Source organism: Rhinolophus hipposideros (assembly GCF_964194185.1).
Source record: "Rhinolophus hipposideros genome assembly, chromosome: 23".
Lineage (NCBI taxonomy): Eukaryota > Metazoa > Chordata > Mammalia > Chiroptera > Rhinolophidae > Rhinolophus > Rhinolophus hipposideros.
Genome location: NC_138069.1, coordinates 18,075,734 through 18,102,510, shown reverse-complemented (window position 1 = coordinate 18,102,510; position 26,777 = coordinate 18,075,734). Strand labels below are relative to the sequence as shown.

The window sequence follows — 26,777 nt, the reverse complement described above, 5'->3', positions numbered from 1 at the left end:
TGTTAAATGTTAAAAACGCAGTTTCCTCCCTCTTTAAGCCATGTGTTTCATGCCATAACAGAGAGATTATCTGTGTTATATGACGATTCTGCTTTCAGATGTTGTTTGTTCCTTGTGGTGGGATAAGTAAAGAGAGCCCTGGACCCGTCTTTTTTTATTTTATTTTTTAAAAAGTAAGAAATTATTTTTACCTACATGCTCATCGTGAAAATCTTGACCTTTTAAATGCTTGATTTATTTTTTTTTTAATTTTTTTTTTTAAGATCAGCATTTTTTACAAAGTCAGGTGTGTGGAGTATGGGTGGTTTGGAGTGTGGGCAAAATGGTTGGACACATATATTAGGAACAAATAATGGAAGTCTTTGAATGTTATGCTAAGGAGTTCAGAGTTTTATTCCGAAGGCAGTCGAGAACCATTATGTTTTTGAGCCAGGATTGATTTGCTCTAAGCTGTATCTCAGAAAGATGACTGACAGTCATGTGTCAGATGCACTATATTTTGCTTTGTTTCATTTGGGGAAGGAGGAGCTGTAGAAGAGACAGTACATGGAGAGGTGGTTATATGAGCCATTCCCACAGATCAAGCAGTAAAAGCGTGAACAGGACTGAGTGGCAGTAGCGGAGGATGCAGGGACAGCCGGCGAGAGTCGTTTGGAAGGTATGACGAGGCACCTGACCGTGGAGAAGCACCGCTTTCTGTCTACACTCCAGACAGCTTCCCAAGGTTACCAGTTACCGTCTCCTTAAATTCAGTGGCACTTCTCAGTGACCTACTGTGCAGCAGCCATGTACTGCATTCCAGGATCCTGTTTGCAGTTTTCCATGGTTTCATAACAATGCTCTTTCTAGTTTCCCTCCTACTTCTCTGGCTTTTTCTTTTCAAGTTCCTCTTCCTTTTAGAGTTTCTCAGAGCAGTATCCTAGGCTCTCTTCTCGCTCCCTCTCCGAGCAATCTTATCCTCGTCTATTGCTTCAGTTGCCATCTATCCACATGCAGTGGACACCCATATTTTCTTCATGTCCAGCTCAGACACATTCTCTTGACCTCCTGACCCTTACAATATTCCCCCTTATCTGCAGTTTCACTTTCTGTGGTTTCAGTTACCTGCAGTCAACCACGGTCCAAAAATATGAAATGGAAAATTCCAGAAATAAGCAATTCATAAGTTGTAACTTGCATACTGTTCTGAGTAGCGTGATGAAATCCTGTGCTGTCCCTCCCACCTGAGACGTGAATCGTCCCTTTGTCCAGAGTCTCCGCACTGCAGACGCTGCCCACCAGTTAGTCACCTAGTAGCCGTCTTGGTTATCAGAGCAACTGTGTCGCGGTATCACACTGTTTGTGTTCAGGTCACCCTATTTTACTTCATAATGGCCCCAAAGTGCATGAATAGTGATGCTGACAGTTCAGATGTGCCACAGAGAAGCCGTAAAGTGCTTCCTTTCCATGAAAATATGTGTCTGCATAAGAAGTAAATGTCCACATATAGGGCTTCATACTATCCACAGTTTCGGGCGTCCACAGGGGTCTTGGAACATATCCCCTGAGGATACGGGGGAACTACTGTATTTTTAACTACCTGCTGAGTGTCTTCTCTTGGCTGAGTGATAGGCCCCTTATACTCAGCATGTCCAAAATAATTCATCCCCTTATCCCAAGCCAGGCTTCCTCTTGCTCCCGTATTCCTTATCTCAGCAGATGTGCAGTACTTTGTCAATCCCATTCCCAATGTAGAAATCTGAACATAATCCTCAATTACCGTTGTTTCTTCTCTTTCCATATTTCAGGCATCAGGCCTCATAGATTTTACTAACTGGATCTCATAAACCCATCTACTTCTTACTATCTTCACTGCGAGTCTTAAGGTTAGGCGGCCATAATCTTGTAGCTGGATAACTGCAACGTCATCTTGACTGGCTCTCTGTACTGCAGCCAGAGCGTTCAGACATGCCAACAATGATCAGGCCATTGCCCCGTTTAACACCTTGGGGTTCTCACTGCCTCAGGATAGTTGTAACGGTTTGCCATGGCTTCCGTGGACTTTTATGATCTGGCAAGCCGTTTTTGGTGTGACCTTTCCAAACTGCTTTTACTTCCCTATTTTTTGCCTCCACCTTTGCATAATGCTGTTCCCTATGCTTCCCCCGACCTCTAACTCCCACGTCCTTTCCACCTGCCTGGTGGCCGAACTGGTGGCCGAAACCCAACTAAAGCCTCACATCCTCCACATCTGGGTGAGCTCTCCCTCCTCGGTGCCATCACAACGCCAGGCCTTTCCCGTCCTAGCATTTACCTCCTGGTATTGCATGTATCTGCCTAGTGTCTCTGGCTCCCACGAGTCTGAAAGTTCTGAGAGTAGAGGGTTGTGTCTGTACTTTTGACTGTTGTAGCCCAGTGCCTGGTACATGATAGGCACTCAATAAATATTTGTTAAATGTATGAAGAAATGAAAAAGTGAACAGGAAGATGGTGGAGGTTTTGAAGGTAAGGAAACAAGACTATGAAAGATGCAGGTTAGGAGGCGGAAGAAAAGTTGAGTTTGTCTTAGGAAATGCGGTGTGTTAGATCATGATAACTAAAGCAAAAATCTGAGGCCTGGATGTGGGTAGAATCAGCAAACAATGGATAGTGGTAGATGGCAGGATGGAGAGGAAGACAGCCAGGTTCCAGGGTCGACCTAGAAGAAGTGAGTCCTCTAAAGTGATAAATGATTGCAGGAAGGGTTAAGGATGGAAAGACGCGCCTCCGCCAGTGACGGTCCCCAGCATCAGGGATAAGTGCTACATGGTGAAGAGAGGTACGCTTTGTAGGGGAAGGAGGAGATGGCTCATCCCTCTTCCAGGCTTGACTCTCAGATGGATGCAGTGAGAGAAGGAGCAGCCATCTTCAGGCACTGTTGTAAGAAAAACGGTGTCAGTGGGGAAACGGGTTTTTTGTAAAGCTCAGAACATTGTGTTAACGTTTTTTAACCACCACCACCAAAAGAGAGCGTGATCATGTTTGTCTCTCCCCATCCTTTCTCAGGGAGTTGGAGGGCTAGGAAGAGAAAAACATGCATAAGAGGCTTCTTCCTCCACCCACTCTCACTTCAGTTTTTACCACTCAGCAATAATTAGGAATTTGTATAAAATTTCACTAGGATAGCATGCATGGAGAGACGAGTAACTATTTGGTTGTTTTCCTCTGTCAATAACCCAAGGAGTATTTTTGGAAAAATATTTACAAATATAGTAAGACCCATTCTCTTTCTATATTCATGTAAAAATTTTACATTGAGCCCTACATTTTTTTAAAGAAAAAGCCATTAGTATTCTGACAAAGAAGCGTCTGTGCATAGTAATCTCTGTTGAATGGCTGATGTGTGAACATACCTGTGGATGACTGATGAGCAGAATGGATACGGGGGATGGATGTGGGTGGTACGTCTACATCTGCATCAGGCTGGCAGGCGACAGCCCACAAGCCACACCTGGCCCTTCAAAATCCATGAGTTAATGGTTTTCACATTTTTAAAGGGTTGTAAAAACAAGTAAGCAAAAAAGAATATGTACCACATGGTCTGCAAGCCCTAAAATATTTGCTCTCTAGCCCTGTGCAGGAAAAACTTGCTGACCTCTAACGAACCTCATCCTGTCTAATGGACATAGAACATTCATCATATAGATGTGTAGTCGATGCTCATTATTCACTCTAGTTATGTCCTAACAGAGTCCCAATGAACAATGAATTAGCAAGTACTGAGCCATTGGTTCTAGGAGAAACACAGGCTTAGGTTCCTACAAGCCTTTGGTCACAGTATTTTTGCCAGCCTATCGATACATAACCTTGTTTTATGTATGTTTCTGCTTAGACACCTTATTTCATAAATATCGCGGACTCATGGCCAACAGCACTGTAAACCATGGCTGGTCCAAGCTTGTGTGATACACACCCTTCCTCGTAATGTACATCACAGCGTTGTGTGCGTGGGAGTGCTGAGAACATCAGCTCTATACTTGGGGGCTGTTTTAAACAGGAAAATGAACAGAGCACAAAAATACAACAAGCATGGTGCTAAATAGCCCATGAAAAGGTCATTTGTGTACAGTGCACAAGCTGAAACAAGAAGGTGGTGTCGCTTTGATTGACCTCAGCTGGGAGCATGCGCATCAGGCAACTCAAATTTTCCACCATCTGTGTTTATCCCCATAGGGCCAGGAAAGCACTGCACGTATTGATTTTAGAGTTCCAAATAAAGTTTAGCCAGTAGGCGAACTTGGAAATATGTAATATGCAAACAGGGAGGATCAGATGAGCTATACCAGCTTATTTGATCATTAAATCAGCTTTTCAAAATAGCATCACAGTACCTGTCACCCTGCCCTGATTCTGAGTCACTCCCTGATTGTTGTAGTGTATGGTTTCAGTGGTTTTAGCAGAAGTCACATTTCCAATCTTATAACTGAAGTTCTAAAGTATGCTACCAGAAGCTTGAGTTGATGCCGTGAGGCAAAATCAGCACAGCCCACCATCATAGCTGTAGCTCTGTGTGCGGGGAAGTGTTCAAGCCTTCGTGGCAGCTCTGACATTGGAGTGGAACCCTGGGGAACTGTGTGCAGGGTAACTGTCAGGCTGCCTGTATTTTGAGGGTCTAGGCCTCAGACCGAAAAGACGTAGTGGACAGGAATTCAGGTGACCTGTCGGAGGACAGAGACTGAAAGCTTATGCTGGCGTGGGTACTCAAAGGAAGAGCTCCACCTGGAGAGGCAGATTGGGCAGACTGGAAATCTGTATTTGCTAACTGAAGGAATCTGGACTTTGTCTTCTACAACACAGAGCTATTGGTTTTTGAGGGGTTGCATAAAAGCTGCATCTTAGTAGCATAGATTTGATAGAGCTGTTACCTGCCTGAAAGTATCACTGTCATTTCACCAAACGAAATGACTGTGTCTCGTTTGGCCTATGTTTCTAAATGGGAATGTGATTGCATATTCTTGACTAGGGTGAAGAGATGCCCTTTTTAGGCTGAAATTCTTAGGTAGCAAAAGTTCACACCAATATAATTAGTTATTAAAAGTACAGTTAACTTTTGAAGTTTCTAGTCATTTAAGTTTTGCTGCCATACTTATTAACATATTTTAAGAATGTTTCATTTTAGCCACTTCTGGGATCTGAAATTCATTTTGGTGGCAATCTTCTCCATGTAATCCAAAGACTTTCAAATTTGGGAAATTGCAATTTCCTAGATTTATACCTTTCTTGCAAAAACACAAAAATGTAGTTTCCCATGTACTGTTCAAGGCCCTAGGCCTTTTGTCACGTTATTTTAAAGTACTGAAGGCATGATAGATGGAAAAATCATCAAGTGAATTAAGGTTAAAATGCTGTCTTTATTGAGTACCTGGGTGGAGACCTGTTTTCCTCTTCTGTCATGTCTCATCTTTCCTTCTGGAGACCACTCGGTATGGATTGAAGGTTTGAGGTCTGCAGGACGAAGGTAGGACCAGATGAGGAGGCTGTGCCATGTTTGAAACAGCAAATGCCACAGAATTCTACGCTTGTTGGAAGGGACGGGGGAAGGCCTCAGTGGAACGGTGACCCTGACACAACCCTTTGGTTGACTGTATCTGCTACCTCATTCAACCAAGTGGGTATCAGCTGCTCAGTTCCTTGCCAGTTGTCTCTAGATTTTCAGTAACTTAGATTTAGGATTCTGACAGCAAGCCATGTATGCCTCATCAATAATGGGCTTTAGTAAAGGGCTACAGTGTATAGTTAGCATCGTGGTTAAGAGTTGACATCCAGAGTGGTCGCCTTCATTTGGGGTCCAGATACAGCTATTTGGGGATCTAGATATAGCTATTGACTGGTTTTGTGACTTTCTTTGGGAAAATTACCTAACCTTTCTGTACTTAAATCTTCATCCATAAAATGGGGCTGTAAATAATGTGTATGAGGAATGAGAAAGTTGCCTCCACTAATTGCAAGTTATATGATAGTGGGCAGGTAATTTCTGAGTTTGCATTTCCCTTGTCTGTTTGGGGATAACGATAGTATCTAGTGCATATGGTTGTGGGAGGATTGAATAAGATTTTTATAAGGATTAGACTGAGATAACATTTATAAAGTACTTAGACTCATGTCTAGCATATAGTGTGAGTACTCAGTAGTAATTGTTCCCGTTGCTATTATTTTGATGTGGTTCTTGTTTTTGGTTCACCTGTGTGCTGACAGGATATATTGAAATAAAGTGTAACTGGCTTCATATTAGAGAAAAGCAAACTTTTATACAACTATGAGCATAGAAGATTGTGTTTGGAGTCTTTTCCTCTCTTTCATGTCTAATTTATCTTAGTCCTTTGAAAGCCTGGATTTCCCAAACTAGACATAGCAAAATGTTGAAATACTCAATGCTATGTCATAGTACAGCAGCTTAAAGGTGGCTCTGTGTTATACTTATAAGAACATAACTAATAAAACTATAATTTAGAAAAAGGGTTAGCCTAAAGTTATTGATTTATAAAGGTAAATAAAATTTTACTAACATCCTTTTACAAATTAGCCACAAAAAGTTGAGTGAAAACATTTGCAATCTCTCTCTCTCTCTCTCTCTCTCTCTCTCTCTCTCTCTCTCTCTCAATCTCTCTCTCTCAATCTCTCTCTCTCTCTCAATCTCTCTCTCTCTCATATGCTGGCTTTGACCTGTATTAGCTGGATTTAGAGGAGCCCAGGCATGGAGTTCAGGAAACTTGGATTCTGGCCCCTGTGCGTCGACTGACCCCTGCAGGACCTCAAGAGCTTCAGTTACTCATCTCTGAAGGGATAACAGTACTTATTCTAGCTTCCAAGAATGGTGTGAAGCTAGGACACAGTGCTGATGTGAAAATACTTGGAAAGAGCTGGCTGTGACCCGTGTCCATAGGGTAACAGTACTGGGACTGTTGCTACTGGGACTGTCGCTACTAAGAGTGTATGAGGCTCCCCAGAGCACTCGGGCTGCTTAGGGGCGTCCGCTCTGTAGCTGGGGTGCCTAGGAAAGCAATCAGCTCCACTAACGGCTGGTTATATGACCACGGGCAGGAAACTCCGGGTACTTTGCATTTTCCCTGTCTGTGGGGATAACACCACCTGCCTCATAGGGTTGTGGGGAAGGTTGAGTAAGGTAAGGACTGTCAGGTGCCAGCACATTGCTCGGTCCTTAATGCGCAGTGTTAGCCACTGGTACTGTTGTACCAGCTCTGGTCGCGTGCCATCATGTATCTGAGTCGAGAATCATGGATGTTAGAACTGAAAGAATCCTGAGAAAATTACCGGGTCCACCACCCTCCCCCAGCAAGGCAAACGGCATTACCTGTGAGTCATAGAAGGGAGGAGCTTGAAGTCCAAGAAATCGAAATGAGTGGTTTGTGGTCACCGAGTTGTGGCAGGATATCTGCAAGCTCTCTGGTTGCCCATCTCTAGGGGGGCGGCGTGCTTTGCCTTCTAAATATGAGAATGCACTGGACCACCGTGTTCAGGTGTCTGTCTTACCACCTGCTTTAGATGCTGTCTTACGTGTGCACTTTATGAAAGTTAGCCTATGACTTCCACGTCACCTTGGAACCTTGGTTAGACAGTATTTTCAACTGTTCTTGGTATTTTTGTTGGTCACGTTCTGTCACCTTTGCTTTGAGTGTCCCAGAAGAGCTGTACTCTGTGTACCAAGAGGCCTCTGCACATTATCTTCTCTCTCTCGGCCTTCCTCTCCTACTTACCTGTCTGGCCCTTAGCACTGATGCCATGGCCTCTGGGACGACGTCCCTGACACCCCTCTCTACCCAGAGGCCTTTCCATAGTCTCCCATGGCGGCACGTATCAATCAGTGTCCTGTGCGTCTCCTACAACGTGCTGCAAAAGCGTCAGGGAAACAGAATCTGTGTCTGGCTGACTTATAATCTGAAGTACGTAGTATAGTTTCTCTTTAAGAGTCCAGTATTCCTCCCTCCCTCCCTTCATTCCTGAGGACTTTCTGATTCCATCTCAAAACATTTTGGGACATCTCCTTCTCTTGCTTTTGCTAGTAACATTTTATCTTGCTGCCATGAAACCTTTTGATAATTTCCTCCTAAAGCTGATTCTTCAAATGTGTGTCCATAGCAAATATTATCAATATGCCATCGAAATGGAGGGCAGTGACAGAGTGCAGTGAGAAACTCTTCATCGAGAGGTCTGAGAATCTAGATTCTAGTTCTCACAGGACTGCCCCCTTGGTGGCCTGGACAGGTGACACTCTGAGCCTGTTCTCTTATCCTTAAAGTGAGGGTATTAATAGAACTCACTCTCAAAGATGTCGCCAAGATGAAAAAACTAAGATAATTCCTGTTTGGCACAGTGCCTGACACATACTACCTTGTTTCCCCGAATGTAAGACCCAGCCAATCAGCTGTAATGCGTGTTTTGGAGCAAAACTTAATATTGTATTATATATTATATTGTTTTACTGTAAGACCGGGTCTTTAACATAATATAATATATAATATAATACCGGCTATAATATAATATAACATAGCATAAGACCAGGTCTTAAACATTAATTTTTGCTCCAAAAGACACATTAGAGCTGATTGTCCGGCTAGGTCTTATTTTCGGGGAAACATGGTAAGTGAAAATTAGCAACAATTAATTGTAGATTACATTATGTAAATTAATTGACATTTAAAATGAGGTAACCCAAAGGATAGCAATTGTGTTACTCTTGAAACATACTATATTCAGAACTTGTTTCCTGGGAAACGCCTGCGTGGCCCCTTGCTGTCCGTGCTCCTGACTGACCGTCTTTGATGCCTGCTGACCGTCTGAAAGACCAGTCTGTCGTTTAGAACATGGCGTCAGCGGAACAGCCTATGGCTCAATCTCCTCTTCCTAGACAAGCATCAGATGGGCGTGAGCTGGGACATGATGTGATGAAAGACATTCATTTCTCCCCTCTTCCTTCTGTGTGTTCTTTACTGCAAAATTCTATGCATGTCAAGGCCATAGTAACATTTCGATTGAATTTAAAATAGAAGTGGAGGGCATTTGCATTTCTTGTTTGTTGTAAACTGAATAATTCTGTATTCAGGCACAATTTATTTGAAATAGGCTTCTTCTTTCCCAATGATTCTACTTTGATAGTGAAAGAATAATCTCTAAGAATATTTCATAACAGGTTTATATTAAGCATTTAATGTCATTTCGCTTTAAACTTTCAGTAATACCGTAGGATATGATGCCCGTATTCTGTCAAAAGAGTTCTGGCTGTTAGTAGACTTGCTTCTTGAGTTGGAAAGCCATGCTGCTTAGGGCACTTGTGAGCAGTGTATACAGATGTCCCTGAAAAGACCATTGATGGATGCAGTTCTTTCTACTTTTGTCATTCTTTATTAGCATGCTGGTTGGTGAGTGACTGACTTCTGTTTTCAACTCTTGTCAAACACACTACTGTTCTAATGACGCTTAAGTAGAACATTTCCTTTTGCTATAAACCATCAACATTGACGTCTAATTTTTAAAAGTACTCAAATGAGAACCTCAAATTAAAGAATACTTATAATTCTCAGTTCACACATCCAACCAAGCCTTTGGCAAAAGGAAGTTTCCTTTAAGTTCATTTGTTTTTTTAACGTTCTATTACCCAGTGGCCGATTCTTTAGAGCAGTGACTTGTTTAATATACTTCAGGCTTGTGGCTAAACTAAATAATATAGATTATTACTATTTTGAAACTACAACAGCTTACAAAACATCTAAAAGAAGTGTTTTCTATATGCCGACAGACTGAAGAGTTGTTTCCATTTTAATGGATGAGTTGCCTTCATTGGTATCTTTAATGCATGGTACTCAAAAATATTTAGTAAATGAAAGACATCTTTGGAGATATTTAGTCCTGCCCCATAAGGCAGAGCCACAGTATAGGATGTCTAAGTATTTGCATTTCCATGTAAATTTCAGAATCAACTTATCAGTTCCTACACACACACACACACACACACACACACACACACACACCCTACTGGGATTACAATTGATATTGCATTGAATTTATAGATAAATTTAGGGAGAACAGACATAACTAACATTGTATATCCCTCTACTTAGTTAGGTCTTCTTTAGTTTCTTTGAGCAATGTTTTGTAGTTTTCTCTTAGAGCTCTTGCACACCTTCCCCACCCCCATTTATTCCTATGTTTTGTGTGTGTGTTCTGCTGTAATTGTAAATGACTATTTTAAATTTCATTTTTGAATTGTTTGTTGCAATATATAGAAAGAAGGTGGTTTTTTTGAAATTGTGCCCTGTGACCATGCTTAAATGCATTGTTTCTAATTTCTGTGTATCCATTATTTTTTTGAGTATCTTTCTGCTCCCTTCTCACTGTCTTCTTCTGGGACTTTACTTAACATGTACATTAGGCCATTTGATACTGATTCTCAGGTCTGTAAGTCACTGTTCACTTTTCTTCAGTCTTTTTTTCCTCTCTGTTCTGCGGGCTGTATTAACTCCACTGATCCTGGGTATGGAACAGCTCGCTTAATCCTTCTGCTGTTTTGTAAGGTACCTTTTACCCTTCACTGTACCTGGGATCCTTCAATCCACAGCTCTTCTATTTTGCTCTTTGCAGAGAAAGGCCTCCGGCCCTCTGCTTTGAAGAAGGGGAAGGACAGAGTGAAAGGAAGGATAGCTTCTAATTTCAAAAACACATCAAAACAAACAACATAAGAACCCACTTTGGAGGAAACAGAAAATATACAGAGAGAAGGAACCTCCTAAAACCTATCATTTATATGTTTGAGAGAGAAGAAAAATGCTGCACTTATCAAATAAGAGTAAAAGGGGAACACTCAGAGAGTAACACTGAACTCTTAGAAATTAAAATGAGAGCAAAATGAAAAGCTCAGTAGAAGGACTGGGAGATAAAGGTAAGAAAAAAAAAACAAAAAGAAGAGCAAAAAGACAAAAATACGGAAAATAGGAGGGAAGATGAGAAAGTGAGAGAGGATCAGTCTAGGAGTTCCAAAAAGAGAGAATGTAGGTAACAAAAGAAAATAACTCATCAGTGACTGGAGAAAGGGAGGTAATGTAAGGATTAAGTTATCTACTTCTTTTCCTACTTGTTTATTTTGTTTAGAATTTTTAAAAAATTACTGTGAAACAAAGCATACGTAAGAATAAACAAGACACATGTATCTACAATTTAATGAACAATTATAAAGCTAACACTTGTGTAACTACCAACCAGGTCAAGAAATAGAACACCGCCAGTGCCCTGGAGAACTCCGGTCTGACCTTCCAAGGTCACGGCCCCATTTTCTCTCCTCCCCCGAGGTAACCGCTACCCCGACACCTATGTGAATTATTTTCTTGCTTTTTTTTCACTATCTATATATACATCCTTAAAGAATATAGCTTATTTGCATGTTTTTTACCTTTAATAAGTACACTATTACATATTTTTTACACTCTACATCATACAGTTCATTTATGTTATTAAATATAACTGTAGTTCCTTGCTGCATAGAATTATACCCCTGTTTATATATCCATTCCAGTACTGTGAACATTTGAGTAGTTTCTATTTTTGGTTTACTACAAAAAATGCTGCTGTCCATGTTCTTAACACATTTTACTATGTACACACATTAATTTCTTGGAGTATATATTTAATGGTGGAGTTGCTGGATCATAGGATAATCTTCTGTTCAGCTTTTCTGGATAATGCCAAACTATCTTCCAAAAAGATATACCATTTAAACGCAGACCCTTATTGTGTCAAATGTTTACTTTTTGTCAGTCTGATGAGTGTATAATGGTATTTCATAGTGGTTTTAATTTGTATTTCCCTGACTACTAATGAGGGTGAATAACTTTTCGTGTTTATTGGCCATTTGGAGTTCCTATTTTGTAAACTATCTGTACAGGTTTTTTTGGTCCGTTTTTCTAGTGGGTTTTCTGTCCTTTGATTTGAAACCCAAATTTGTGAATATTCTCAGAACACACGTGGGTGGGTGGTTTTTCTGAGATTTTAGCCTAAGTCCTTATCATTTTGTCAGCTCACTGGTGTTTTTAAGATTTTTCAAAAATATTTTTTTGTGCAACACTTTGTTTTTCACGGGCAAGTTGGCCCCTATCACCTGGCCTGCCACTTCTGTAAAAGAAAAACATGTAAATTTTGTTAAACAGACATTGAACTGATTTTGACAGCTACCTTTATCCCCTGTTTCCAAGCCTTTTGGAAGTTCTATCATATTCTGTAGATTGCGTCTTTGCTTTGCCCACTGGGGACTTAACAGATCCCAGAATGCCCAATTCGTATAAAGTGATGCTGGTTTTCTCTCTTTTCTTCCCCCTCCCCACCAGCGTTATTGGGCTATAATGGACAAAATATCACTTCTCTTGCCTTTATTCTTTTATGCCTTTCTAAGCAAATGCCATTACTCTCATTTTACTGGGTTCCAGAGGGAGCTGAAATAAAAGCATGTGTTAATGGTACCATCTTTAACTTCAACTGTATTTGGCTGGTCATTTTATTTTCAAGCTCACATACACTTCAAACAGTAATATGGCTGAAAGTGTCACGTAAGCAATAATAGTAAGGGCTCAACATCACGGGCTGTACCATCAAATTTGAACTATTTTAAAATGTGACTGAAAATTAGGGCTCTATAGGTACGTTCTCAATGGACTGTGTTGAGATACTTAATATCTAAAATAGTCTTACAAATCGAGACAACGGGTGCAGCCCAACAGAGAAATGCACAGTGCTCATCAGTTATTGACCAGATGTGTTTTCTGTCAGGAGCGAATACAAGGGAATGCGTGTGCCTGCTTCCCTGGAACAAAGGAGGGCAGGCAGCTTACAACACCTTTTGTGAAAAGCCCTAAAATTGTCTCCTGGCTTTCCTTGCGTTTCTAGGAATTTAACTTAAATATGTAATCAAAGATGTTTGCAAAGGTTTGTATAGTGATAGTTATAATAGTGAGAAAACAAAAACAAGAAATGACCAATAATAAGGGAATAGCTAAGTCACAGCCAGATACTTTGCAATCATCAAAGAATGACGCACTAGATTATCTATTGACACAGGACATCTTTCTTAAAATGTTAAGTAATGAAGAGCAAATGAACAGTGCCTCATATAAAAAGGCTGGATACAAAGCAGTAATCTGCAGTGTTATCCCTGTAATATACATTGTTGTTTCTTTTTAAAGATTAAGGATATGTATAAGAAGTGTTTGCTGGTTTTCTCTAATAAAAAAGTATGGGGGCTTTATTTTCTAGTTTAAACTTGATGTTTTTCAAATTTTCTAACTAAATATTTATTTTTGTAATTTAAAAAATATCTTCCAATTTAGATTTATTTGGCAAATTACTTTTTATTGCATCTAGTAGTATATTTGTAAATGAATGTAAAGCAATAACCTTGGAGTAGATTATGGATTTAGATATAAAGAAATGAACTGTGAAAAAAATAGTTTGGTCTTTATGGACACAGTAACGAGTTTTCCCTAGTGTGGGGATCCTGGTTATATTGAGTTTTTATTCATTTTTCTTTTCCCACATGAGTGAAAAGTGGGGCAAGCCCATACCTCGAACCTGCCTTAGCATGTTAACACTGCGCTGTCCATGGTGTTTATTTGTGGATGCCAGCAGGGAGGGAAGAGCATTGCTTCCTGTTTCACATGAGACCCTCAGGCCCACAGATACAGTCACCCAGCCATTTCAGCTGCCCATCAGGGTGGTAAGAAAGTGTGAGCCCTTTAAGTTCTCTTTTGTGTATAAGTTTTTCTTAGTCACCATTTTTCATTCTTTTCAGGTTTAGGGTTTATAATGCATTTCAGAAATCACAAAAATTTTTCCTTTATATTATTTTACTCGTTTTTGGACACTATGAGAAAAATTAAAATTTCCAATAGGGATGTTTTTAGATACTATTTACACCCTTTTGCCCCCCTTTTTAGGAGGCAGATTTCCTCCTCAGGCTAACTAGGCAAACTTGTGCTAACCACCTCCATTATAATTTTGGAAGATGTTCTCTTCCTCTTGCTCTCGGTCCTCTTAATTTTTATGGCTCAGGTGTGAAGATCCAGTCTGTGGTTCTTATAGGTAAGTGATTGATAACTGAAAACCCACCAGAGTGTCCAAACTGTCTTAAAATAAGCCTGGAACAGCTAACCTAACAGGGAACAGCCTACACTGTGATGTATTGTTTTACTGTCCTAGAAACTTGTCAGCTTTCAGTATTAACGTGGGAGAATCATTTATCAACGGTGAAACATTTAGTCCAGATATTTATGCTATAAATTAATGACATCCTTAAACTATCAATTTGTGATTCATGTTTTGGCAGATGGTAGATGTTTTGTGTTCTGTTTTTAAAAATGGATGAAAATTTTGTCAAAGTTATTGTTTTACTGGTTCCTTTTCTCCCCTATCCCCACCCCCACCCCAAACCCTGCAGTTCTTTCTTGCTATATTTGTTTAACCATGTTGAATTGTGAAGTTTTTTTTGAAGTGATCCTGTCAAAAGTTAAAAGTCTAAAAAGTACCTTGATATTTTAAATTGAGGATTTTATTTTCAGAAGTTTCGTTTCTCTTAGACTTTGGAGTTCTGGTCTGATGAGATTGTCAGATCCACACTGGTGTTCATGAGGTTGTTTCCTGCATCACAGAACTTACTGCTCATATAGGAACCCATTTTAAAATGCTTTCTCATGGCTGACTATTCACGTGCTTACTCTTTTAAGGAAGGGATTTGGTTTAGTTACAAAAATAAATTTGATGACATATTTGTGAAAATACAAACTGTGACAGAGTTTTTAAGACAAATTTGAGAGACTACAGTATTGGTTTTATTTTTAAATCTGCAAATTATTTTAGAAGTAGAATTAATATTGCTCGTAAGTGCTTATCAATTTCAGAGCTTCCAGACTGCAAGTTTCTCCCTGCGACCATAGTTATCAGTTATTCTCAAAAAAAAAAGTGCTGCCTGGGGCCTTGAAATGCTTACGTTCTGAAGAATACCCCCGAAAAGAAAAATCACATCATCATTTGCTTTCAAAGTTTCTTTTCCATCCTCATATGGTTTCTAAAATGTTAAGATACCCTTTTAGAAGAAACCGGTTACTTTTCTAATGAATATTCTAAAATTAATTGCATTAATACTTATATGGATTGTGAAAAACAAACCAAAGCTTGCTTTTTTATGGCTAAATTTAACAAAAATGAAAACTACATGATAGCTCATGTTGCTTATCACTGTTATGAAATTTTATTGAGAAAACGGTATGTTTCTGTTGTAGTTGAGGTGGAAATGAACAGTGGTTTTATGGGGTTTTTTTGGTCATTATTCAGGCACTTCACAGCAGTTATATTACAAACTACAGTAAATGTTCAAAAATTAAATAATCCACTTCAAACTAATGTAAAATGAAGTCACATACAAATCATCAGTTTAACACAAATGTAAATTAAACTACAAATCCAAAATAGACCGTAGGTGATGAAGTCTGGTCAGTCTACAAAGTGGACAGACATGACTAAAACCAGAGAGGACTCCCAGTCTCCGTAACCGAGTGTGCAGGGTACAGCAGATGCACGAGCAAGGCCAACTTCAAGCTTCCGGTGTGATTACAAAGAACTGTAGCGGTGGCATTCAGGTAGGGGCCCCAACACGGCAGCTCCTTATGGAACAGCACCAGAACTGAACCAGTGGAAGACAGCACATCATCACCCCACTCCCTAAAAATAAAGTCAGCAAGATTGCAAATACATGGGCATATGAGAAAAAGCAAGTCATGAAAGGACACTAGAAACAGATAATCGCAGGTGAGGTTCAAGCTCAAAACCACGACTCCACAGCCATCATTCCCCCCCCCTCCCTCGCCCTCGCCCTCCCTCTCCCTCTCACACACACGCACACTGAACTATACTAGAAGAAGGCAGTTAGTGTCCCATTGTCTCAAACCTGTCTTGACTTCTTTGAAGGTGCCACATCCATAGTTCTGTATGTGCCAAGCTCATAAGAAGTGAGGAAGCATCAGGTAGAACAAAATCAAGTCTTCTTCGCGAGGCAGCCCTGTCGTGAGAAAAGCTCTTCCACGCTGTTCTTGCTACTGCCTCTGGGTCTGCGTCCTGCGTTTGCCACCCTGTTAGTACGCCTCGCTGCGGCTCACGCCCCCTGCTGCAGGCCTGAGCACACAGAACTGAACACGGGGCCTGAGAAGGAAATGGGTGCTGACCCGCTCCTCCGTGAAGGGCTACAGTGCCTAACGTGAGGGCCAGACTGAGGCTCCCCTCATTCCATCTGTGACACGTGTTCGATTAAACATGAAGCATAGATAAGGTGACCATGTTCTCTCTTGATGTACATAAACATACAGGGTCAAAGAAGCTGCTTAACGACCCAAGTGTCTTCTCCCCTACCTCTACCCCCACCCCCACCTTGGAAATACGGATGGCTTCTTGGAATTTACTGATTCAAGAACCCTCATTTTACAGACAAGGGAATTAAGCCTTTTAAGTGGAAAACCATTGGTGTGTCAGAGACCTGAAAAAGACGTGTCCTTCACTCACCCTTCACTGAAAATGTTCCCGACCTATTACAGTATAGATTTTCCTGCTCTAACCTCCTCCTCAAGATGAGGGTGTATAAATGATGCAGAGTTTGGGAGAAATGGCATGATACGCTTCTCAAGTTAAAACCAGTAGAAACCTTGCAGCAAATGCAAAGCAAAAAGAATAAGGAGTGTTTCTTTGCTAAATAAGATAAAATGCATTCTACTAAAACCATTCAGTGGAAATACTGTAAAACCCTTCCCCCAGAGTATTTTTCTATTTGATTTGGAAACTATTCCATAGCTTATTATCAAACAAATCAGTAATCTTTTAGCTAATTCAGGGATAAATGGGCAGTCAGAAAGTATAATCAGCTGGTGTGTGCAGCTGAGTATTTACATTTTTCCTAATGAACAATGATAAGAAAAGTGCAGGTGACTTTAATGTGTAAAAACCACCATTTAGGGCTTGTGCTACAGGGAAAAATAAAAGTAAATTACTGACTCAAGCTAATCACTAAAACTGTTTGGTTCCTGGCCTCAGCCCTGTTTTGAATCTCTTTTTGAACTTGTCTTGAGTCAAGGAATATTTAGGACTGCCTCCTTCAGGTGGTTACTCCATTTTTTTTTTTAATTGGGGAATATTGGGGAACAGTGTGTTTCTCCAGGGCCCATCAGCTCCAAGTCACTGTCCTTCAATCTAGTTGTGGAGGACGCAGCTCAGCTCCAAGTCCAGTCGCCGTTTTCAATCTTTAGTTGCAGGGGGCACAGCCCACCATCCCACGCGGGAATTGAACCGGCAACCTTGTTGTTGAGAGCTCACGCTCTAACCAACTGAGCCATTACCCCCCCCCCCCCCCCCGCCTCCCCGTTGCTCCTAAATTTTTAAAGACAGTTTGGAAGGTTTTAACATGTTTGTTGTCCTTGTTGAATTTTTTTCTCCAGTTTCTGTTGCTTAAAGCCTGATAGCAAGGGCTTCTGAACCTCAGCACTACTACCATTTGAAGCTGGATAAGTCTTTGTTATGGGGGGCTGTCCTGTGCATTGTGGGGTGTTTAGCAGCACCCTAGACTCTTTTCACTAGATGCCAGCATTTCCCCAGTTGTGACAATCAAAAATGTCTCTAGTCAGTACCAATTGTCCCCTGGGGAGCCAAACTGCTCTCCATTGAAAACCACTGCTTTATGGTATTGGGACAGAAACTGGTCAGCCAATGAGAATATACCTACTTCCACTTGTAGTTGGGAAAAACCCGGTTGTAGCAGCTTGATTTCCAGGATCCCCCCCAATGTTAATTAATACTTGTTCTGTGAGGCAATATCCTTTTTTGTTTTTCTTTCCAAATGGACTTCTTGCATTTCATTGAAAATCAGTTGATTGAATTAACTTAAATTGAAGGCTAAACCAACCGCGCCAATTGGGTTTGTACTAGTTTATCATCTCTGTTCCTTTCTCTCTGGGGGAAAGCCTCTGACTTAGTAAGTAGTGCGATACTGTTTTGCCAGGTCCAACACAGCCTCCATTTAGAAATAGGGCAGTTGAGATTTAGAGAGATTAAAAGGTCACCAAGCTACTACACTTCAGTTCGGCAGTGAGTTCTAGCCTGTCTGACAGAGTCCTTACTATTCACAACAGCAATTCTCAAAATGTGGTCCATGGACCCCAGGGAGTCCCCAAGGTTCTTTCAGAGCTCTTTCATGATAATAGTCTCCATTTATGTGTTGCTATTGACACTGATAGACCAGACACACGGATGAGTAACTGCTGGCATCTTAGGGCACAGCAGTCATGGCGTTCACTGCCCTTCACTCATGGTTGAAAAAGAAAGTTCCTTTTAAGAATATCCTTGGGGAAGCAAAATACTACTAATTGTTAAATCCCCACCCTTGAATGTATGGGCAGATACATAAGCACTTGTGCTGCGTCCGGCATCTGACGGCTAGCTCAAAGAGCAGCCCGGGTACAATCACATTGTGAGCTGAACAGGCCACTTTCTCCGTGATAGACCGTGGATAAACTATGATTTTCAGCCTTGTGTTTTTGGCATGTTTTCTCAAAAATGACAAGTGAGCTTATCACTTCAAGGAAGACAACTGACAGTGTTTGTTGCCAGTCGATAAAAATTAGAGCTTTCCAACAAAAATTAGGATTTTAGACATAACTGCCACTGTGAGCTTAATAAATGTGACTCCTTTTTATTGTATAATGAACTGTCAACATGTGGACGGTCGGCATAACTTAGGGAACCAATGTTTTCCAAATAACCTGCAGCATGATATGCAAGGTAGTACAACATCACGCTTTACAAAATGGAATTGTCGAAAAGAATGTCTGCAATTACCTGAACTGAAGCTTCTGGGACCCTTAACCTTCCCCTGGCTCACAGGGAAGGCTATTTATAGCACTTCTCTTTCCCTGGAATATTCCGGAAGGGAAGGAGGAACTGGGGAGAAAAAAGAAGTTAACGTGGGGGTGTGGGGAGGGGTGAGGAGAAACATATTGCTCGGTGATCACCAAATGTATGCCAGCACTTTACATAAATCTGATGTTATGCCACCCACACAGAACTGCCTAAAATGGTACTAGCAGGAAACAGACGTCCGCCAGCCACTGCTGCACAGCAGTTAGAGCCCATGAGCAAGGACTGCAGCCAGAGTGCTGTGTGTATATAGCTGAGTCTTTTCCTAGCAGTCTCACACAGAGGCCACTAAGAGATTCTCTGCTGCTCCTGCCTAGATCCAAGTCTCAAGGTTCATTGCTGTTTCAGGAGTGCATTTCATGCATGACATGACTTCCTTATACGATAGGACCTCTGTGTTCTCATAGTGCCTGGCCTTCGGGCGACAGGACAGGAATGCTGAATGAAAGCGTGTAAGTTACCTGCATGTTTTAGATGCGTCTCAAAGGGTGTGATTAACTTTTATAATCCATCCGTGATTGTCTATCCGTGATCCTCCTTTCATCGGTTGCTTTTCTCGCAAGAGAGTGAAACAGAAAAACCCAATTTTTCTCTCATAAGAGAAAAAACATGTTTATCTCAGTAGCCTCAAGAGTAATTTGGTGTCCAGCACTCTCCATTCTGAGTGGGAAGCAGCAGTCAAGTATCCACCTAGAACAAGCCATTCTGTTCCCTTGACTCTTCACTTAAAAGAAAGCTGGAGGTAGCCAGTTCATACCAGAACCTCAGTGTCTTCTGAATGTTTGGCACAGCTGTACACACACTCACACTGAGGGAAGACCAGGGCATTTGAGCTTCTTCATGCAAAGGGGGTGTAATATGCACTCCTACTATGGTATGCTTTTTATTCTTTTCTGCCATGTATTCTTATTAAAAGATGGTGATTCCATATGGTTTTCATTTGAGTTCTGACCATGTTGTGGTAGCCAGCCCTTTTAGCAATATTGTAGCATCTCATTTGCAGTTGAGTACCATTTTGCATTCATTCATTTCTCCGAATGGTGTTCTTTAAAGGCCATCATACTCCTCATATTTGCGTGACAAAAACTGATTTTTCCCACTGATGTCTGTGATACAACCGGCAGCTTTCCACGTACTCAGTTCTTATCTGACATAGCGCAGAATGATTGCATGAAGGGACGCCAAAAGCCTGGCTTAAGTTCCAGATTCTTTGGACAATTCTATCGACCCGTTTGTTCATTTAGTTTTAACTTGCCCCTTTTGCATCTGTAGCTCACAGTTGAGTGGCCTGAATATGTTTTGCACATGCTCTAATTTATGAGAATTTGGGCATGCTGCCCTAGGTTTTAGACTTAATACTACTTCCCACTGCCATAATACTTACATAATGCTTTTTATTTTTAATATAAAACCTCATTTTCCTAAAAGAGAAAAGAACGAACATTTATCAAGTCCCAGCTAGATGCAGGAACTGTGTGCTTGACTTTGTGTGTTGTCTTTTTTCACAACACACACACAGCTGATGTCTTTCCCAGTTTACTTAGGCATGAGGAAACTGAGGCTCAGAGTAGCAGATGCCTACCCCAGGTCACACAAGCTAGTAAGTGGAAGAGCTGAGATCTGAAACATGTCAGTTTGACCACAGATAGGCTCCCTGATCATTCTCCTACTGCATGACCTCATCTAGAACGATGTCAGCCTTTCCACAGGGTTGTTGACAGATGAGATTCTGTTCCTGAAAGTGTAAAATTATGAAGGGCTACAAAGTGCTATTGAAAAATTATAAATACATATATGTACGCATATATGATTATGTATATATATGTAATTGAATTTATATATATATATTTAAAATTGGTTGACAGTTAACATTTCAACTCTTTAAATATTGCGCTCGTTTTCCATTAACTACATACACAAACAACTGGTTGGTCCCTAAAAATAGATGTCAGATGACAGAGGTTGGCTGAGCAGGAACAGGAGCATCTTCAGAACAGAAGCCGAGGAAGTTTCTGCTTCCCTGACACACTGCTCCCTTCACTCATTTCGAGACCTTCCTACTTGTCTGCAAAACTCAGGTGCAGAGCAGCCCCTGCATTAGTCACAAGTCCCCATTCATCACGGGTGGCTCGGGCCAGGCCTCCAGCAGCGGCATTTCAAGTTGTTCTCTTTCACTGCGGGCTTTCAGCTTGTACTCAGGCCACTCTGTCAGATATAGCAGGGAATGCCCTGTGATCCGGAAGCATCCATAAATTCTTGACAGTGTTCAGAGAACAATGTGAAATCCTGGGGCCCTTTCCCAGAATCGGGGTGCTGGGAACACTGTCCTGTTGACTAAGCCTCTTAGACAAACACGGGTTGGCAAACTGCAGGAAGCTTCATCTGAGGACCATTCAGGGAGGGCTTTTGGGTTTACTGGCCTAATTACTCAATGTGACATTATAAAACAAATTGTCATTCTGCAATTACCTTTTAACTTTTATTCCTAAAAACAGAACAGCAACGAAGATGTTACTTAATAAATACAACTTGTAACCATGTTGATAGACAAAACAATTTCTCAAGTTAGTGTGCACTATGAATTAGTTTGAGCATATTTGCAATTGAGATTTAGTAAAGTCCTCACTTAACGCTGTCCATAGGTTCTGAGAAGCTAAATGATGAGTAATGAAACAGTGTTGAACAAAACAACATTATTCAAGGTGCTGTACTGTGATTGGCTGTGATTATAAAGGAGGACAAACAACTCATAGAATCTAAGTTTATTCCTAAATGCCATCTTTTAGAGAATAGGCAAATTAAGAAAATTTTAGAGAGACATAATGGTGTGTTTCTGAACTTTCTTATATAGGTGACAAAAAACACACTAATATGTATAGTTCCAAAATCAACAAATTGCTACCATCCCTATTTTTGAAGAATACATAACGAGAGAAGGAATGGCCAGTCGGTAGAACTTCTTTTTAGAGACTCTTTTTAGTTAGACAAAGTTAGAAGATTAGAAACTTTTGAGTTACACAACACAGTTTTGGTTCTTAAGTTCCTTAGGAAGATGCAGCATTGGAAAGCATTGTATCATCTATTATGAAGTGAAGTGCTTCATAGTAAACTTTTCCTCCAGCATTAAAAAGATCACTGTTTTGTTGGCTTATATCTTTATACACAAATGTGGCAAAATGTTAAGAATTGGTGAGTATAGTTAAAGGGTATATATCCATTGTACAATTCTTTCCACTTTTCTTGTTTGAAATATTTCAATACAAATTAGGAAGAGAACATTTATCTTTAAACACTAGTAAACTCTAGACCTGCGCTCATTGTGGTGAGAAGTCTGCAGAATGAAAACCGAGACCTAGTGGGAAAAGCACATTCTCATTTCCCATCTTTCTCTCCAGGGCATATCTTCATTAAATGGGGAGAGCAGAATGGTCCTTACTATCGAAAGCCTAGTGCTTTTTCCAGTTACCGCAAGCCAGACAAGAAGGTTAGAGGAAGGAATGTTTCTGCGTCAGTCTTTTTTAAGCCATAAGAAACTGTGGCTTCAGCCAGGATGCTTGGAATGAAAGATGTAGGACCAATCTACTGTGTTTCCCATAAAATAAGACCTAGCTGGACAATAGGCTCTAATGTCTTTTGGAGCAAAAATTAATTGAAGACCCGGTCTTATTTTACTATAAGACCGGGTCTTATATAATATATGATATAGAATACATAATATAATACCAGGTCTTATATTAATTTTTGCTCCAAAAGATGCATTAGAGCTGATGGTCTGGCTAGATCTTTTTTTCGGGAAACATGGTAATAATGTAAAATGTTTTGACTCTAGTAGAGGACATGAAAATAATTGTAATAAGACTTGATTGAATTTAGAAAGATGCCTGTGTAAGGTCTTAAAATTAGAAAGAAAAAAAAGTGGTGTCCTAAGCAATTAAACAGGTTAAGAGGCATCTTTTAGGGGTGATAGGTATATACTATCTCTTGATCGTGGTGGTAGTTACACAACTATCTACTTAATAAAACTCATCAGTTGCACACATAAATGGTGAATGCTACTGTATGTTAATGACACCTTAGTAAAGGTGATTATAAATATAAAGAAATTGTAAGCAACTAAAAAGTACAATTCTTAAGAGAAGCACAATCTCACCATTCTTTTTAGGGGATACTTTAAAGAAATGACCTCACTCTTAATTTTGTGTAAAAGAATCGATCATTATTTGAATATACTAGATACATAGGAGGTTTAATGCTCACTAGTACTTGAAGCCCAAGCTCGTGCACATGCTCACCGACGAGTGAGAAGGGTAAGAGAACCGTGTGTTGATGCTCCTTGGACAGTCATGGAGTCACATAGTAACACCGCTCTCTTCCTCCTGTAGCGCTGGAATGAGACCAGATGTAAGCTCTCCTCCGTCCACATCCTCAGCAGCGTCGGGACCACCTCCCAAACTCTGCCTTGTATGCTCTGACGAAGCCTCGGGATGTCATTACGGCGTCCTGACCTGTGGAAGCTGTAAAGTCTTCTTCAAAAGAGCGGTGGAAGGTAGTGTGTGTTTTGAAGAGTTTTATTTTTCCTCTATTTGGTTCTTATTTCTCCAAGTGGATTTTGAAGTTTCTATTATAGGCAAAGCCCGTTAAGGATAGAGGTCAGTGAAGGGGGGAGAAGAAGGGGCGGTTCCTACCGTGTCTCCTGAAAAATAAGACCTAGCCGGACCATCAGCTCTACTGCATCTTTTGGAGCAAAAATTAATATAAGACCCGAACTTATGTTACTATAAGACCGAATCTTATATAAGTTTGGGTCTTATATTAATTTTTGCTCCAAAAGACGCATTAGAGCTGATGGTCCGGCGAGGTCTTATTTTCAGGGTCCTCCAGTGGGAAAGAGATTTTTAAAAGCGACATAAGCAGAACTAGAATAAAATAGAGAAGTGTAAACTGAAGGGAGGGGCTTGGTCAGAGAACAGAAGGTAAGTAAGTGTAAGAAAGGGCTGTCATGTGAAATGATGGTGTTAGATTTGGCCAGTAACATAATGCTCATTGTACTAGAATCATGGGCTTTATTTAATTCCCATAAAGTAGTTGGTTTTAAAACCACCAGCCATTCCAGTCTGGCAAAAATGAATGACAGTGAGAACTGGGTGTTTCCGTTTTGGGGGTGTTTTTTTTTCCTGTTGAGCCAGAGCACTGTGCTAAGTGGTGTAAATACAATGTGAGACCTGATCCCTGCCCTCTGGCAGGTCACAGTCTACTTGAAGTGATGGATGAGTTAACAATTACAAAGGACAAAGATTATAAGAGGAGCAAGTGACGACCTGCCTGAGGGGGTCAGGAGAGAAGGGTTTTAGAGAAGGGGATTTCCCCGTGTGGATGTTGTGTGAATATAAACTTGACCCGTGTCGTGGATTCAGCCTGCTGATCAGGGTAATAGCATCAACTCTTTAAAGAAGGAGGGATTCTTTCCACAGCTAATTATTATTGGAAGTCACTAAAATGTTCTCCTATTTCCAGTGAATCCATTTGGAAAAAATTATGTAATTTAGTTACAGTAAAGCAGTTTGAGGGCAGTGTGGCCTGAGTAAATTACCTAAAGATTACTCTGAATATATTAATTTTTAAAGAAATATAATCATTTATTCATTCATAGTATGAGAAGGAGTATTAGTATTATTTGGCTGGAGTAGTATTTACATATCCTTTAGAGTCACTTTCTTTTGTTTGGATTACTTTTTTACTCCATTAGAAACCATGAAATGACTCGTGCTGACCCACAGAGCAGGCTTGGCCCAGCTGGTCACCCCCCGCCACTGAGCACAGCACACACAGAGCCCCCCACCAAGGAGATGTTTTCACTACAGACCCAGAAGGAAGCCGCTTCCTGTCCTCAGTTTACTTTATTCAGCACTTTAACTGATTAGTTATTTCCATGATATGAATGTAGTGATGAGTGACACAGTATTGCTATACATAACAAGTAATATTGACAAATTGATTTCTCAGGGTAAACAGAATAAGACCGTGGAGCTTTAAAAGAAATGTGGATATTTTAAAAAATATTTTCATTCTCCGCCACTTTCACTATAATTATTCTTTAAAACGGCTACAAATTTAAATGTCTGCAGGGACCAAGTATCTCATTATGGCCAAATATAATAGAACCAGGGGAGGGCAGGTATAGATGCTAGAAAGCCAAGCACGCCCTACCTAAAAGCATCTAAATGCAACTTTTTAAATAAAACATAAGCTAAACTACTTCAAATAAAACACCACTGCAGGCTATATGCCTTCTGGTTTAATCTCTGATTTAGAATTAAATTCTTATACTTATTTTTAGGTCAAATTTCATTGAACACTGGCTATATTGTTTCAAAATGTTTATCACTGAAGTATTTCAGTTAAGTATGATAGCTGGATTACATGATTAACAAGGAAAGGTTTAAACGTGGACTGTATTAAGTAAATCCTTTCCTTGGATTTTGTAATTAAACAATTACAAAGATGTAGCTTATCTGATTTGCATTACATTTAGCACTCCGTTTATAACACCTGCTAGAAACTATAGGTTATCCCCAAAATTGGCATAGCACAATAAATACCCAAACATTTAACTACCGAGTTTCCCTGAAAATAAGATCTAACAGGAAAAGAAGCCCTCGCATGATTTTGCAGGATGACATCCCCTGAACGTAAGCCCGAATGCGTCTTTTGGAGCAAAAATTAATGTTAAGACCTGGTCTTATTTTGGGGGAAACATGGTATTCTTAGCAAATTTGCAGCTTTACTTATTTATTGCCCATACAACCCAGATCAAGGATGGATATTTTGAAGTTTTTTTATTTGTTATTCTGGGAGTTGCTTTTCTGCATTCAGAAAAGCGCTTCAAGTGGCTCCATTTCTTTCGATGTATACTAGTTCAGTGGTCTTCTTTTTTCGCTGAGCCCCTTTTTCTTATGTTCCCTTTGCACAAAATTAAACCTAGTCTTTGTTGGTGGGTCATAATGAAGACAGGCATCAGCTAACCTTAGTTTACCGTGCAGCAAGCACTGTGTTTTATGTACGTCATACCATTTCATTAGCAGCTCTGTGAGCTCTCAGATGCCAATGTGATCCATATTTGATAGATTCGGCAACTGAGGCTCCGAGCGTTTAGGTGGCAGAACTAGTCTGCAACAGCTGTCTCCATACAGGCTCTTCTGTGTCACACTGACTCCCCGACAGGTGTATAATTATATCTTGTCACCTGGCAGTTTATAACCTAGTTTGATACTGAGGAGTGACTGCATTTACTGAGTGCTTACCGTGTGCAGGTGCTGTAGTAGGAACCTTTTACACAACTGCTTTAACCCTTGCAGAAGCCTAACCAGATAGGTGCTAACTTTCCCGACCTACAGATAGATGGGGGAGCAGCGGCTTGGAGAAGTCAGTAAACATGAATGAGCTCACACAGCTAGGAAACAGAGCTGTGATTCAGATCAAGGGCTTCCCGGCACCTTACCAGTGCACTTTCCACTATACCACACTGTTTTTGAGAACAGGTAAAGAGAGAAGGTCAAGCTGACCATCACAGCTCACATGTAACACTTGGACACTCAAACAGGTAGAACAAGCTGCAGAAAACCCTAGAACATGCCCCTTGCTGTGTTGCCCATTTACTGTACCACTTCCATGATCTGGGTCATATCTATACACCACTGTCCTATTTATTACCTAACACTTTGCTTGGTTCACTCTTTTTTAAAACTTAATTTTTTTAAAAAACACAACTTGACTATCCCTACCGTATTAATATTTTATTGCTGTATAGCACA

At 40.5% G+C, this 26,777-nt stretch overlaps 1 protein-coding gene across 12 annotated transcripts in view; it reads left to right on the top strand.

The window, feature by feature from the left end:
• Positions 1-26,777, top strand: part of NR3C1 (nuclear receptor subfamily 3 group C member 1) — a 98,468-nt gene that overhangs the window by 49,327 nt on the left and 22,364 nt on the right. For 6 of the 12 annotated variants that reach the window (XM_081035361.1, XM_081035353.1, XM_081035362.1 and 3 more), the window contains exon 3: positions 23,349-23,512. In XM_081035361.1, the coding sequence (XP_080891487.1) occupies positions 23,349-23,512 (164 nt within the window). Of the gene's footprint in view, positions 1-23,348; positions 23,516-26,777 lie in introns of all 12 variants that reach the window. The other 6 variants (XM_081035355.1, XM_081035356.1, XM_081035358.1 and 3 more) reach the window with 1 other exon arrangement.